General features: G+C 35.2%; 1 protein-coding gene across 2 annotated transcripts in view; it reads right to left on the bottom strand.

Moving 5' to 3' along the window:
* Positions 1 to 16,415, bottom strand: part of PRKCA (protein kinase C alpha) — a 487,054-nt gene that overhangs the window by 138,201 nt on the left and 332,438 nt on the right. The window contains exons 1-2 of one of the 2 annotated variants that reach the window (XM_074224746.1): positions 4,598 to 4,796; positions 1,624 to 1,752 (exon numbers count right to left, since the gene is read on the bottom strand). In XM_074224746.1, the coding sequence (XP_074080847.1) occupies positions 1,624 to 1,752; positions 4,598 to 4,610 (142 nt within the window). In that variant the 5' untranslated portion in view covers positions 4,611 to 4,796. Of the gene's footprint in view, positions 1 to 1,623; positions 1,753 to 4,597; positions 4,797 to 16,415 lie in introns of those variants that run through there. The other variant, XM_074224747.1, reaches the window with a different exon arrangement.

Genomic DNA, 16,415 nt, shown 5'->3' with positions numbered 1-16,415 from the left:
TGCAGGTCTTTTTGGCTGTTCAAATATTAAAGAAACTATTAACCATAGTACACTGTTCAAAAGACATGCCTAGAACATAGTCTGTATTTCATGAAAGTAGTGTCTTTAACTCTTCATAATATGAAAATCTCTTTGGGAGTAGACTCAAAAGCTCAAATGGGCTAACTTGTGAAAAATGAAGTTGTCCAAGACATAAAAAAGATCTGCTATCAATGGACAGGGGAAAAAATCCATTTAAAGTTGGTATGGATTAAAATACAGGAAGCCACGTACATACTGACTTTGTGGCCATGGTCAAATCTCTTAGCCTCTTGGTTCCCCAGACAACTCTCTCAGACTATGATGCAGGTTCCTATCAGGAATTCCTTAGGCAATAACAGGTCTGCTTTACTGCCTTGTTGTTAATGATTATATTATTGCTATTACTAGGATATAACAGTTCCATAGGATTTCAGACCATAAAGGAATTATGGCGTTCCGATCATTTTACAGCAGAGGAAACTAAGACCTGATGTCTCACTGTCATCCAACTAGTTAGGATTTAAATCTAGTCTCCTCTGATTCAAGTTCTCAGTCCGTTATACATAATCCATTTGTTTGAGATTCTATATGATATTACATAAGATAACAGCATTTGCTAGAGAATATACACACACATTCATTTTTTTGCAAGGCAATGGGGTTAAGTGACTTGCTCAAGGTCACAGAGCTAGGTTATTATTAAGTGTCTGAGGTCAGATTTGAACTCAGGTCCTTCTGACTCCAGGGCTGGAGCTCTATCCACTTTGTCGCCCAGCTGCCCCCATACATATTCATTTTTTAATGTATTGAAGTGAGTGTATTAAATTGAAATTCTAATGTATAGCCTTTAGAAAATTAAAAGTTACGGTTTTCCTTAGGAAAAAATTTCTCCTGGAGGCACTTTAGCAATTGGCTCACATGCTTCCTCCTTTTTTCAATTCAAATTAGCGAGCATCTGTTAGGAATCTACTATGTGACATGGAAATATAAAGACAAAAAAAACCTTAGTTCTTGCCATCAAGGAACTAACTAGTCTACCAAGAAAATAATTACAAAATATGTGGAAAGTAAATGTAAAACAGTTTGGAGAAGGAGAGAGAGGATACTAAAACGTGGAAGAATCAAATAAGGTGTTGTGTAGGTCATGATTGAATTAAGCCCTAAAGGGAGCTAATGATGCCCAGAGGTAGAGATTAGGAGTAAGTGCAGTCCAGGCTTGGGGGGAGTCTTTCTTGATTTGAGTAAATTAAATTCTATTCATTTGAATCCAATTCCACAAATATTTATTAACTGTCACCATGTCTTTGAAATATTAAATTAATGAATAGGTCCAATATCCCCCCCGCATTCTTTTTTAGTTTTTGCAAGGCAATGGGGTTAAGTGGCTTGCCCAAGGCCACACAGATAGGTAATTATTAAGTGTCTGAGGTAGGATTTGAACTCAGGTACTCCCGACTCCAGGATCCGTGATCTATCCACTGTACCACCTAGCCGCCCCCAATATCCCTTTTGGAAAACATTAATTCATAAATAAAACTGGAAGACAAATAAACTGATCCCAGGAATTAAATTATAGATAATTCTGCTATGCAGCTGTCTTACCTGTGACATGTAGTTTTTCAGCTGTGACTTCCGCTTTCAGATAAATTCTCCCTCTTTTTTCTGTGTGGTCCATTCCACAGAGACTTGGAACATTTATTACACATTGTTTGTGAACATTCATATCACAGGCTGTAAATTAAAAAAAAATAGGCAAAGAAACTATATATGAGGAGCAACATTACCATATTCATAGTGTTCTCACTTCTGAATAGAAGTGACAAATTAGTTTTCTTCCAACTTGAAAATGTGCTGCAATGTCTTTGTTCACATAACACTTAGCAGGAATCTTTTAAAACTCCTAGAATCATCTGTGTGATAACAGTCTTATAATAGGTATCCAATATATTTTTGGAGTTCACAAAAAAATTACTGTTGGGGATCCTGGTATAAGCTAATGATTGGAATTCATCAGAGACCATATGTCAGATTTATGACTTAAAGTCCTCTGGTATTATCTGTATAAATAATCTTCATTCCAAATTGGAAACAACTTTATGGATTGTCAGCAGTGACAGCTGTTAGTAGTACAAAACTAACTTGAGTAGTAGAATAAATAATAGAGGCAGATTAATAATATATATGTATATATAAAACTCTATGATATTTAAATTATTTAAAAGGAGAATATATACTGCTATGGGATCCTACCCTAATTCTATGAATGAAAAAAATTTAATTTGACATTTCAGGTCCTCCATAAAGTAGTTCAAATTTACCTATTCAATCTAATTTCAGATTATTATACTACAGGTAATGTATTCTTTATGTTCCAGCCCAAAAGAACTACTGTTACCTAATCTTATAAAACCATGTACTTTCCTTTCTCTGTGCACTTAATACAAGCTACTCCATTTATCTATAACATACTCCTACTCACATCTTCACATAAAAGATCCTTTCTTTTCTTTCAAGGGGATTAGGGGTTATTATCACTATGAAAACTTCCAAAAATGTCCAAGGTAAAAATGATCTCCCTCTCCTTGAATTTTTAAGGCATATTTTTTCTTTTCTTCTGAGACTAATTTATCTCCATTGTATTCTACTTTATATCATATATCTTTTGAGTTTGTTTATGCAGTATTTCAGAATATAAGTTCTTTGAGGACAAGGGCTATTCCAATTTTCATCTTTGCAATCCTGGTACCAGCATGGTACCTGAGAGTATATAATAACTATTTAGAGAATTCAGCTGAAAAGAAATATGGAATTTAAAGATATAAAATGTCTTGTTATACACATGACAAAGAATTTATTCTCATATGAGTCTTACTCCAATAACTCATTTGGAGGAGATATTAAGTTTTAAAAGGTGGCACCACCAAAGTATCATCTCTGGTAGGCTGTACAAAGTTGTGAAAATCTTCAAGTTTAGGCTTAATGATTAACTATCATCTGATAAATAGCCTAGCTAAACTCTGAGAGATTCATGATTAGAAAACTGACCATTATGGATCAGTTAGAAACTATTGCACCTATTTATAAAGGCCCAGAGGGACTGGGATCTATTTTTTAAAATTTTATTTATTTAAGGCAAGGGGGTTCAGTGACTTACCCAAGGTCACATAGCTAGGCAATTATTAAGTATTTGAGGCCAGATTTGAACTTGGGTCTTCTTGACTCCAGGGCTGGTTTTCCATCCACTGAGCCACCTAGCTACCCTTGGATCTATGTTGATAGCACAGTGGATAGAGCACTGGCCTTGGAGTTAGAAGGATGGGAGTTCTACTTGCCACTTACTACCTGTGCGATCTTGGGAAAGTCACTTAACCCTGACTGCCTGACTGGCCAATAGATCCAGATGGCTCTGGAGGAGAAAGTAAGGCTGGTGACTTAGCACAGCACTCCCTCACTTAAATTTAGTCCATGTACTTGTCATGGCATCTCCCGGATGTCATGGTTTTCTTAGAGGAAGAAGGACAAACATTATCATCTTTATTCCTGAAATTATAGGTGGCAGGTGACTTTGGTTTGCTAAGCACACACACACACACACACACACACACACACACACACACACACATATATAAACACATACACACACAGACGCACATATATATATCAAGCTATCTGACAAAGTTCTGTTATTTGACTAAAAAAATTGAAGAGCATCATCTTCATATATTGAAAAAGGAGGTTTGTTTGGCTCATAATTAATGAATTAATTTTAATAATTCTGAAATTCAAAGCACCAGAGATTCTGTCCTTTTCAGCTTGGTTTATGATTAAACTCATTCTCTATATAAAAAAGTGGAGCTTTAAATACCTGGGGAAAAAGCCCAGTATTATCAGTAGAATGAAATGGATCCTGCTTACCTCAGAGAACATATGTCTATGTCTGTAGCTCAAAAAAGTATCTATTTTTTACTTTTGTGCATTTACTAATGTTTCTGGAATGTTCCAAATGGTTTGAGTCAATAGTAAAACATAACATGCCAGGAAATAATAGTGTACACTTGTTAGCCCTATTATGAGGAAGCTAAGGTTGGTGGATCAGTTCAACTTATGAGTTTTGAACAGTAGTAGAGTGAAAGCCTAATAAATATCCACACTGATTTCAATATGGCGAGCTCTTTTTTTTAAAAATCCCCTACTGACTAATATTGTCTCCTGCACATCCTATTGGTGCTGTTGGGTTGTTTCAGTGGAGTTTTCTTGGCAAGGGTACTGGAGTAGTTTGTCATTTCCTTCTCCATCTGATTTGAAGCAAACAGGGCTTAATGACTGGCCAAAGGTCACACAAACTAATTGACTGAGGTCATATTTGAACCCATGAAGATGAATCTTCCTAATTCCAAACCAGGTGCTCTAGCCACCACACCATTTAGCTTCCCCAATGAACATCCTAAGAATTCACTAAATATATTTTTCATAACTCAATATTCCTAGAGGACTTTTTGCAATCTGCAAGTAAAGTAATTTCTTGTTTTGTGACTTTATTACCTAATAGACCCTTTGATATGAAAGAAAAACTTACTGTCACATTTCATCCCTTGATGTAGAAGTCCATAGAGCAGTGAGCCACAGTGATCACAAAATGTAGGGCTTCCATATGTGTGGATTTTAAACTTGTGCTTACTTCTGGGGTCCTAATGAGAGAAGAAAAATAGGTACCATACAATTTAATGAAGTCATATTTTTTTCTCTGTTAAACACTGTCAAGTGTACCATCTACCACTGATATAGCAGATCCATGATCTACTTAAGTGTTTATCACTCAAATATTTTCTTTTTCCTCCTTCAGAATAGTATTGTGGCAAGCTTCATTTTTTTCAGATTTCATTGTGCTATTTATTAAACTCCTTTATTTTATTTATCCTTTTCTTTATATGTTTGTTCCATCATGTTCATTCATAATAGTTGCCTTACTATAGACAAATGAATGTAACATTACATACACAGTCCATAGTCTGCTTTACTATGCAGTGTCCTGTAACTCATACAAAATGGAATTTATTTAGTAATTAATTCATGCATTTGTTTGTCTATAATTGTGGTTTAACCAATAAAGAAACTCTCCATCAATATAAATTTTTTTAAAAAAGTGACATGCTTAGAGGTCTAGAGTATCACACTGGCATCTGTGCAAAGAATCAATGGAAGAGCAGAAAGATTTAAGGCATAAAGATTAATTAGGAAAACATTGCAATAGTCTAGGAGAGAGGTGAGAAAAGTTTTTTAAAAAAAAGAGTAATGACCTATGAGAAGACCTGAAATGTGAGAAGGGTACAAGTGCAAAAGATGCTGTGGAAGAAGTCTTAGGAAGACCAGGTAACTGATTGTATATTTGAGTTGAGAGACAGTGAAAAAATCAAAACTATAATAAACCTCAACTGGGCATGATAACTGAATATTAAAAAGTGACATCATTTTTACAAAAAAAATTAAAAAAGTGAAATCAAAGACCTTTGCAATTATGGGTGAGAATACATGACCACTATCTGCCTAATCTGTTCCCAATCACATGCTGCTAAATGATCCTGGAGCAAGTCTCACAATATATTGGTGGAGCCATAACAGATAAGTATCACCATATTTCAATTGGACCTGCTCTGGCACAAGGCAATTCATTTACTCCATCAATTTCTCCTTTGCCCCACAACTGAATATTTTTCATATTTATGTTACAAATCTTTTCTGCTTTCCCCAGATCTTTCACCCCACTCCTTTCTTCATCCTGTAAATCAAGACTTCTAAACTTCTTTGGTGAGTCCCATGCCCTAACTCTTTGGAGTCTGCTGAAGCCTAGGATCTCTTATCAAAATAATGTTTTTTTGCCTACATTCATATTTGAAGGAAATGTTAAATTTCAGTCAGAGACTAGGGAAAATAAAAATTTTCCCAACCGAATTTGTGGACATCCTCAGATCAAAAATTGCTCTAAACATTAGAGCACAGTGCCTAATACATTTCTAAGAAAATTAAGACACAATACCTGTGTCATGATATCCCCTTTCCTCCCTTCTTTACTTCTCACAATGCTCTTGACATCATCCATTATTCTATATCCCTTTATATAAGTCTCTGAAGAGGAGGTGACCCTTCTCATCAAGGTTAAGCCCTCTAACTTCACTTTATATTCTACTTTCTCTCCTTCTCCAGCCAATTCCTTTCATAATGATGCCCAATTCTTTTAAGTTTAATCTCCTTATATTCTGACTTCTTCCTTATTGTCTACAAACATGCTTGTCTCTCTCATTCTTTTTTTAAAATTTAATTTTTATCTAAAAATTATCCCCTATTTAAATGCAAAACAAGTTACATTTACTTCCAAAACTCTGAATTCCAAATTCTTTCCCTTCCTCTCACCCCACTCACCTTCAACGAGAATCATTTCACAACTCCTCCAACAGTATGTCCAATTTCCCTATATACCTTCCAACGTTGTCATTTTCTCCTTCTATCTTATTAGCCAATCCAATAGGTATAAGGTAGTACCTCAGAATTGCTCCAACATGTATTTCTCCTATCAATACCGAGTGAGGACATTTATAAAATATTTAAATTGATTGCATTGATAACCTCATCTGAAAACTATTCATATCTCATGATCATTTATCAATTGGGGAATAGCTCTTATTTTTTATAAATTTAACTCAGTTTTCTGTGTTTAAGAAATAAGATCTTTAGCAAAAGATCTTTTCAAAATTTTTATCACAGTTGCTGCTATTGCTAACTGTAATTGCCTCCAACTTTCCCCATCCACATTTATTCTATGCTCTCTCTCCTTTCTCCCTGTCCCTCCTCATAAGTATGTTGTATCTGACTACGCTCTCCCACAATCTTCCTTCCTCCAATAACCCATACCCCTTCCCCTTATTCCCTTACTTTCATCCCTTTACTCTCCTATTTTCCTCCAGAGAAAGATAAATTTCCATACCCAATTGAGTGTAATTCCCTCTTTAAGTCAATTCTATTGAGAGTAAGGCTCATTCATTCCCACTTATCTCCCCCCCCCCCCTTCCACTCCACTGGAAAAACATTTTCTCACCTCTTATATATGAAATAACTTACCCCATTCTACCTCTCCTTTCCCTTTCTCCTAGTATACTCCTTTCCCCCCCATTAACTTCATCTTTTTAATATACCAAACCTTCAAATGCAACTCATTCCTGTTCTTGTCTATAAATGCTCCTTCTAAGTGTCCCTTAATGAGAAGGTTCATATGAGTTGGCCATATCATCTTCCCTTGCAGGAATACAAGTGATTCAATATCCAAGCTCTTTATCTTTCAGAATATCCTATTCCAAGCCCTATGAGCCCTTGATATAGAAGCTGCTAAATCTTGTGTTATCCTGACTGTAGCTCCACAATATTGAATTGCTTCTTTCTGGTTGCTTGCAATATTTTATCTTTGACTTTGCAGTTCAGAAATTTGGCTATAATATTCCTGGTAGTTTTCATTTTGGGATCTCTTTCAGGAGTGATCAGTAGATTATTTTAATTTCTACTTTTACCCTCTGCTTCTAGGCTATCAGGACAGTTTTCCTGGATAAATTCTTGAAAAATGAGGTTTAGACTCTGTTTTTTTTTGGCCATGACTTTCAAATAGTCCAACAATTTTTAAATTTATCTCTCTTGAACCTGCTTTCCAGTTGTTTTTCCAGTGAGATATTTCACATTTTCTTCCAATTTTACATTCTTTTGGCTTTATTTTATTGTTTCTTTATTTTGATTTCTCAAGCCATAGTCTTCCCTTAGTTACATTCTACATTTTAAGGAATTATTTTCTTCAGAGAGTTTTAGTATCCAGTCAATTCTGCTTTTTAAGGCATTCTCCTCATTGACCTTGTGGGCTGCTTTTTCCATTTGATTCAAATTGGTTTTTAAGATGTTATTTTCTTCAGTATCCTTTTGTATCTCCTTCACCAAGCTACTTACTTGGTTTTGATTATTTTCATGCATTTACTCTCATATCTCTTCCCAATTTTTCCTCCATCTCCAAAATCTTTTTTGAGCTCTTCTATACCCTGAAACCAATTCATATTTTTCATGGGGGCTTTGGATACAGAAGCTTTACTTTATCTTTTTATGAATATGTATTTTGATCCTCCATCAGATTAAAGGAATTATCAATGGCTGCTTTTTCTCTATTGTTTCTCATTGTTTTTCTCATTTTCCCCCCCAGTCTATGACTTGATTTTAACTCTTTGTTAAAGTAGAGCCCAACTTCCAGGATGGAGGATGTTCCAAGCTTTTGAGGGTTTTTATAGCTGTTTTTAGGGGAACTCACCAGGGATCTGCAAGTTCTCAATTCATCCAGGGTCTTATGAGAGGGCTATGAGTACTCTCCTGACCTGTGCTTCTGATCTGTGGATGACCCGCAAGTATTCCTTTCTGTACTGGAACTATGAGGAGAGTCCCTCCTCTACTGAAGGCAGTAAACTTGTGCTTCTGCTACTTTTCCTGAGACTAGGGCCCCAGAATGCAACCTGGATCTGAGTATAGATGAGTAACAGTCCTGCCTCAAGGATAGCAAAGAGAGAACCTCTCTCTCAAGCCCCCTTACCATCAGTGGGCTGAGCACTCTGGAAGCAGTTGCCAGGTAGCTCCCTGCTAGGTAGCTTACCAGGCCAGTTCCCGGTCCCCTGGGCCAGGTCTGCATTGAGGCCTTGTGCTGTACTGCGGTTTTTTGCTAACTCTGGTATGGTAGAGTTTTCTTGCTGAATTTTCCAATTTCCTTGGCAATCCCTAGGTTGAGTGGTCTGGAATCTGCCATCACTGCCATGGACCCAAGTACCCCATGATCTGTTCCTGGATGGCTGAAGTCGGTTTGTTCCAATGTAGCCCAGCTGCGCTGTAGACCCTAGTGTACCAGACTCTTCCCATGGAAGTTCCAAGTTGTTGGGCTAGAAAATTGTTTCACTCAGGCTTTTTGTGGATTCTACTACTCTAGAAATTATTAGAGTCATTATTTAAAGGGTATTTGAAGTGGTTTCGAGGAGTTTTTTATTCTGCCATCTTGGCTCTGCCCCTTGTCTCCTTCATTCTTAGAAAAAGAACATCACCAAAAACCATATTGGACCTTTGATCCGTGAGCTGCTATTCTATACCTCTCCTCTCTTTCACTGCCAAGAATCTATCTGTGAATTCTATTTCTCTCATTTAATTCTCCATTCGTTACCATCTGTCTTTCCACATTATCACTCAACTGAAACTGCTCTTTCCAAAGAAACTAAAGGTCTTCATTTTCAAACATGCTATCCCTTTCCCAGTCCTCACCATTTTTGTTCTCTCAGAAAAATCTGAGATTGTTGTTATTGTTTTGTATACTGTGTTTTCATGGTTCTCCAATCTGTTTGCCATTAGTTGGTTTTCTTTGCTAGTTCTCTATCCATATATATATATATATATCATTCCAATTCTGACTGTTTCCTGATATTCTATTCTGAACTTCTATATTTTCTCTTATGTTGATCTAATCAGCTTCTTGGCTTTAATTATATTCTTTACACAAAATATCTCACTCTCATTTCTTCTATAAAGCATCTGCCTCTAAAATTACTCTTTTCCAAACTTCAACATTCTGATGAGGGGTACCACCATCCTTCCAGTCACTCAGTTTGGAATCTGTCTCTGGTCTAAATATTCAACCAGTTGCCAAATCTTATTGATTCCATCTCCACAACTTTTCTTGCATTCATCCCATTCTCTAGATTCACATGACCATCATCCTTGTTCAGGCTCTCATCACCTTTAGTTTATACTACTAGAATAGGTATTCCACTTCTCATTTCCATGCCTTTATACTTTCCATCTTCTGTGGCTAGAATATGCTCCCCCCATCACTGATATTTACTGGAATCTTCATTTTCCTTCAAAGTTCAGCTCAAGTGATATTTCCTACATATAGCATTTTCTGATATCCACCCACCTCCATTTGCTACTGCCTTCTCTTCCTTGAAATCACTTTTGTATTTATTTATTCATTCATTCATTCATTTAGTTTCTCTCTCTGTGCTTTACTGCTATATCCTATGAATTATGGGACCTTTCCATCTTTTACTTGAATCTTTCTTTATATGTTGTCTCCACCACTAGAGAGTAAGCTTTTTGAGGGCAAGAATTGTCATATTTGTAATTTGTGACCTCAGTGCTTTGGATAAAGTGAGTGTTCCATCAATCAGTAATTCATTCTGAAAGAAAATAAATTCTCTGAGAGCAGTGACTATTGTGTTTTTGTCCTTTTATATCCTCAGCACCTAGCATACCTGACATGGAGTAGATGTTTAAAAAAAACCCTTGCTGATCAATTGATTGATAATGAAATATTATTGTCCAGTAAGAGATGGGGAACAGGAGGATTCAGAAAAATAGGAAAATCTGAACTTAAGCAAAGCAAAATCAGAACTCATAAGAATGATATTTACAAAGAATACAACAATGTAAATGAAAAGTTCTCTAAAAGGAAGCTAAATTCTAAGAAACTAGAAACCAAAAGAGATCCTAGAAAAAAGATACACTCTCCCCCCACCCCCTTATCTTTACAGATGAGTATAGGTCTATAAGAGCAGATCTATCTATCTATAGATACATATTAATATGTATAGTTAGCTGTGGTAACTATATTAAATATTATAGCTTAAGTGTTTTTTCTGTATCACATGGAAGAATTCACTCAGCAGGTGGTAGAATTGAAATGACTGATGTGAAGACAAAATACATATATACAAAATAAATATGTATGTATTTAGATGTGTGTATGCATATATATGCACATATAAATATATTTATATGAAAACCTCATAATTAAATAGTGAAATTATGATAGCATATGGTTAGAATAAAAGGAGAGACACACAGAAATAATATGTTTATATCCAATCCCATCTTGGACACCTTGATGGCATGGTGGAGAGAGTGCTGGGATCTGCAGTCAAGAGGACTCATCTTCTAAGGTTTAAATCTGGTCCTCAGACACTTACTGTGTTTGGCAAGGGTACTGGAGTAGTTTGTCATTTCCTTCTCCATCTGATTTGAAGCAAACAGGGCTTAATGACTGGCCAAAGGTCACACAAACTAATTGACTGAGGTCATATTTGAACCCATGAAGATGAATCTTCCTAATTCCAAACCAGGTGCTCTAGCCACCACACCATTTAGCTTCCCCAATGAACATCCTAAGCATTCACTAAATATATTTTTCATAACTCAATATTCCTAGAGGACTTTTTGCAATCTGCAAGTAAAGTAATTTCTTGTTTTGTGACTTTATTACCTAATAGACCCTTTGATATGAAAGAAAAACTTACTGTCACATTTCATCCCTTGATGTAGAAGTCCATAGAGCAGTGAGCCACAGTGATCACAAAATGTAGGGCTTCCATATGTGTGGATTTTAAACTTGTGCTTACTTCTGGGGTCCTAATGAGAGAAGAAAAATAGGTACCATACAATTTAATGAAGTCATATTTTTTTCTCTGTTAAACACTGTCAAGTGTACCATCTACCACTGATATAGCAGATCCATGATCTACTTAAGTGTTTATCACTCAAATATTTTCTTTTCCTCCTTCAGAATAGTATTGTGGCAAGCTTCATTTTTTTCAGATTTCATTGTGCTATTTATTAAACTCCTTTATTTTATTTATCCTTTTCTTTATATGTTTGTTCCATCATGTTCATTCATAATAGTTGCCTTACTATAGACAAATGAATGTAACATTACATACACAGTCCATAGTCTGCTTTACTATGCAGTGTCCTGTAACTCATACAAAATGGAATTTATTTAGTAATTAATTCATGCATTTGTTTGTCTATAATTGTGGTTTAACCAATAAAGAAACTCTCCATCAATATAAATTTTTTTAAAAAAGTGACATGCTTAGAGGTCTAGAGTATCACACTGGCATCTGTGCAAAGAATCAATGGAAGAGCAGAAAGATTTAAGGCATAAAGATTAATTAGGAAAACATTGCAATAGTCTAGGAGAGAGGTGAGAAAAGTTTTTTAAAAAAAGAGTAATGACCTATGAGAAGACCTGAAATGTGAGAAGGGTACAAGTGCAAAAGATGCTGTGGAAGAAGTCTTAGGAAGACCAGGTAACTGATTGTATATTTGAGTTGAGAGACAGTGAAAAAATCAAAACTATAATAAACCTCAACTGGGCATGATAACTGAATATTAAAAAGTGACATCATTTTTACAAAAAAAATTAAAAAAGTGAAATCAAAGACCTTTGCAATTATGGGTGAGAATACATGACCACTATCTGCCTAATCTGTTCCCAATCACATGCTGCTAAATGATCCTGGAGCAAGTCTCACAATATATTGGTGGAGCCATAACAGATAAGTATCACCATATTTCAATTGGACCTGCTCTGGCACAAGGCAATTCATTTACTCCATCAATTTCTCCTTTGCCCCACAACTGAATATTTTTCATATTTATGTTACAAATCTTTTCTGCTTTCCCCAGATCTTTCACCCCACTCCTTTCTTCATCCTGTAAATCAAGACTTCTAAACTTCTTTGGTGAGTCCCATGCCCTAACTCTTTGGAGTCTGCTGAAGCCTAGGATCTCTTATCAAAATAATGTTTTTTTGCCTACATTCATATTTGAAGGAAATGTTAAATTTCAGTCAGAGACTAGGGAAAATAAAAATTTTCCCAACCGAATTTGTGGACATCCTCAGATCAAAAATTGCTCTAAACATTAGAGCACAGTGCCTAATACATTTCTAAGAAAATTAAGACACAATACCTGTGTCATGATATCCCCTTTCCTCCCTTCTTTACTTCTCACAATGCTCTTGACATCATCCATTATTCTATATCCCTTTATATAAGTCTCTGAAGAGGAGGTGACCCTTCTCATCAAGGTTAAGCCCTCTAACTTCACTTTATATTCTACTTTCTCTCCTTCTCCAGCCAATTCCTTTCATAATGATGCCCAATTCTTTTAAGTTTAATCTCCTTATATTCTGACTTCTTCCTTATTGTCTACAAACATGCTTGTCTCTCTCATTCTTTTTTAAAATTTAATTTTTATCTAAAAATTATCCCCTATTTAAATGCAAAACAAGTTACATTTACTTCCAAAACTCTGAATTCTAAATTCTTTCCCTTCCTCTCACCCCACTCACCTTCAACGAGAATCATTTCACAACTCCTTCAACAGTATGTCCAATTTCCCTATATACCTTCCAACGTTGTCATTTTCTCCTTCTATCTTATTAGCCAATCCAATAGGTATAAGGTAGTACCTCAGAATTGCTCCAACATGTATTTCTCCTATCAATACCGAGTGAGGACATTTATAAAATATTTAAATTGATTGCATTGATAACCTCATCTGAAAACTATTCATATCTCATGATCATTTATCAATTGGGGAATAGCTCTTATTTTTTATAAATTTAACTCAGTTTTCTGTGTTTAAGAAATAAGATCTTTAGCAAAAGATCTTTTCAAAATTTTTATCACAGTTGCTGCTATTGCTAACTGTAATTGCCTCCAACTTTCCCCATCCACATTTATTCTATGCTCTCTCTCCTTTCTCCCTGTCCCTCCTCATAAGTATGTTGTATCTGACTACGCTCTCCCACAATCTTCCTTCCTCCAATAACCCATACCCCTTCCCCTTATTCCCTTACTTTCATCCCTTTACTCTCCTATTTTTCTCCAGGGAAAGATAAATTTCCATACCCAATTGAGTGTAATTCCCTCTTTAAGTCAATTCTATTGAGAGTAAGGCTCATTCATTCCCACTTATCTTCCCCCCCCTTCCACTCCACTGGAAAAACATTTTCTCACCTCTTATATATGAAATAACTTACCCCATTCTACCTCTCCTTTCCCTTTCTCCTAGTATACTCCTTTCCCCCCCATTAACTTCATCTTTTTAATATACCAAACCTTCAAATGCAACTCATTCCTGTTCTTGTCTATAAATGCTCCTTCTAAGTGTCCTTAATGAGAAGGTTCATATGAGTTGGCCATATCATCTTCCCTTGCAGGAATACAAGTGATTCAATATCCAAGCTCTTTATCTTTCAGAATATCCTATTCCAAGCCCTATGAGCCCTTAATATAGAAGCTGCTAAATCTTGTGTTATCCTGACTGTAGCTCCACAATATTTGAATTGCTTCTTTCTGGTTGCTTGCAATATTTTATCTTTGACTTTGGAGTTCAGAAATTTGGCTATAATATTCCTGGTAGTTTTCATTTTGGGATCTCTTTCAGGAGTGATCAGTAGATTATTTTAATTTCTACTTTTACCCTCTGCTTCTAGGCTATCAGGACAGTTTTCCTGGATAATTCTTGAAAAATGAGGTTTAGACTCTGTTTTTTTTTGGCCATGACTTTCAAATAGTCCAACAATTTTTAAATTATCTCTCTTGAACCTGCTTTCCAGTTGTTTTTCCAGTGAGATATTTCACATTTTCTTCCAATTTTACATTCTTTTGGCTTTACTTTATTGTTTCTTTATTTTGATTTCTCAAGCCATAGTCTTCCCTTAGTTACATTCTACATTTTAAGGAATTATTTTCTTCAGAGAGCTTTAGTATCCAGTCAATTCTGCTTTTTAAGGCATTCTCCTCATTGACCTTGTGGGCTGCTTTTTCCGTTTGATTCAAATTGGTTTTTAAGATGTTATTTTCTTCAGTATCCTTTTGTATCTCCTTCACCAAGCTACTTACTTGGTTTTCATTATTTTCATGCATTTACTCTCATATCTCTTCCCAATTTTTCCTCCATCTCCAAAATCTTTTTTGAGCTCTTCTATACCCTGAAACCAATTCATATTTTTCTTGGGGGCTTTGGATACAGAAGCTTTACTTTATCTTTTTATGAATATGTATTTTGATCCTCCATCAGATTAAAGGAATTATCAATGGCTGCTTTTTTTCTTCTATTGTTTTCTCATTTTCCCAGTCTATGACTTGATTTTAACTCTTTGTTAAAGTAGAGCCCAACTTCCAGGATGGAGGATGCACTGTTCAAAGAAACTATATATGAGGAGCAACATTACCATATTCATAGTGTTCTCACTTCTGAATAGAAGTGACAAATTAGTTTTCTTCCAACTTGAAAATGTGCTGCAATGTCTTTGTTCACATAACACTTAGCAGGAATCTTTTAAAACTCCTAGAATCATCTGTGTGATAACAGTCTTATAATAGGTATCCAATATATTTTTGGAGTTCACAAAAAAAATTACTGTTGGGGATCCTGGTATAAGCTAATGATTGGAATTCATCAGAGACCATATGTCAGATTTATGACTTAAAGTCCTCTGGTATTATCTGTATAAATAATCTTCATTCCAAATTGGAAACAACTTTATGGATTGTCAGCAGTGACAGCTGTTAGTAGTACAAAACTAACTTGAGTAGTAGAATAAATAATAGAGGCAGATTAATAATATATACATATATATAAAACTCTATGATATTTAAATTATTTAAAAGGAGAATATATACTGCTATGGGATCCTACCCTAATTCTATGAATGAAAAAAATTTAATTTGACATTTCAGGTCCTCCATAAAGTAGTTCAAATTTACCTATTCAATCTAATTTCAGATTATTATACTACAGGTAATGTATTCTTTATGTTCCAGCCCAAAAGAACTACTGTTACCTAATCTTATAAAACCATGTACTTTCCTTTCTCTGTGCACTTAATACAAGCTACTCCATTTATCTATAACATACTCCTACTCACATCTTCACATAAAAGATCCTTTCTTTTCTTTCAAGGGGATTAGGGGTTATTATCACTATGAAAACTTCCAAAAATGTCCAAGGTAAAAATGATCTCCCTCTCCTTGAATTTTTAAGGCATATTTTTTCTTTTCTTCTGAGACTAATTTATCTCCATTGTATTCCACTTTATATCATATATCTTTTGAGTTTGTTTATGCAGTATTTCAGAATATAAGTTCTTTGAGGACAAGGGCTATTCCAATTTTCATCTTTGCAATCCTGGTACCAGCATGGTACCTGAGAGTATATAATAACTATTTAGAGAATTCAGCTGAAAAGAAATATGGAATTTAAAGATATAAAATGTCTTGTTATACACATGACAAAGAATTTATTCTCATATGAGTCTTACTCCAATAACTCATTTGGAGGAGATATTAAGTTTTAAAAGGTGGCACCACCAAAGTATCATCTCTGGTAGGCTGTACAAAGTTGTGAAAATCTTCAAGTTTAGGCTTAATGATTAACTATCATCTGATAAATAGCCTAGCTAAACTCTGAGAGATTCATGATTAGAAAACTGACCATTATGGGTCAGTTAGAAACTATTGCACCTATTTATAAAGGCCCAGAGGGAC

Source organism: Macrotis lagotis, chromosome 2 (assembly GCF_037893015.1).
Source record: "Macrotis lagotis isolate mMagLag1 chromosome 2, bilby.v1.9.chrom.fasta, whole genome shotgun sequence".
Lineage (NCBI taxonomy): Eukaryota > Metazoa > Chordata > Mammalia > Peramelemorphia > Peramelidae > Macrotis > Macrotis lagotis.
Note: the sequence above shows the minus strand (reverse complement) of the source record. Positions and strands in the feature narration are given on the sequence as shown.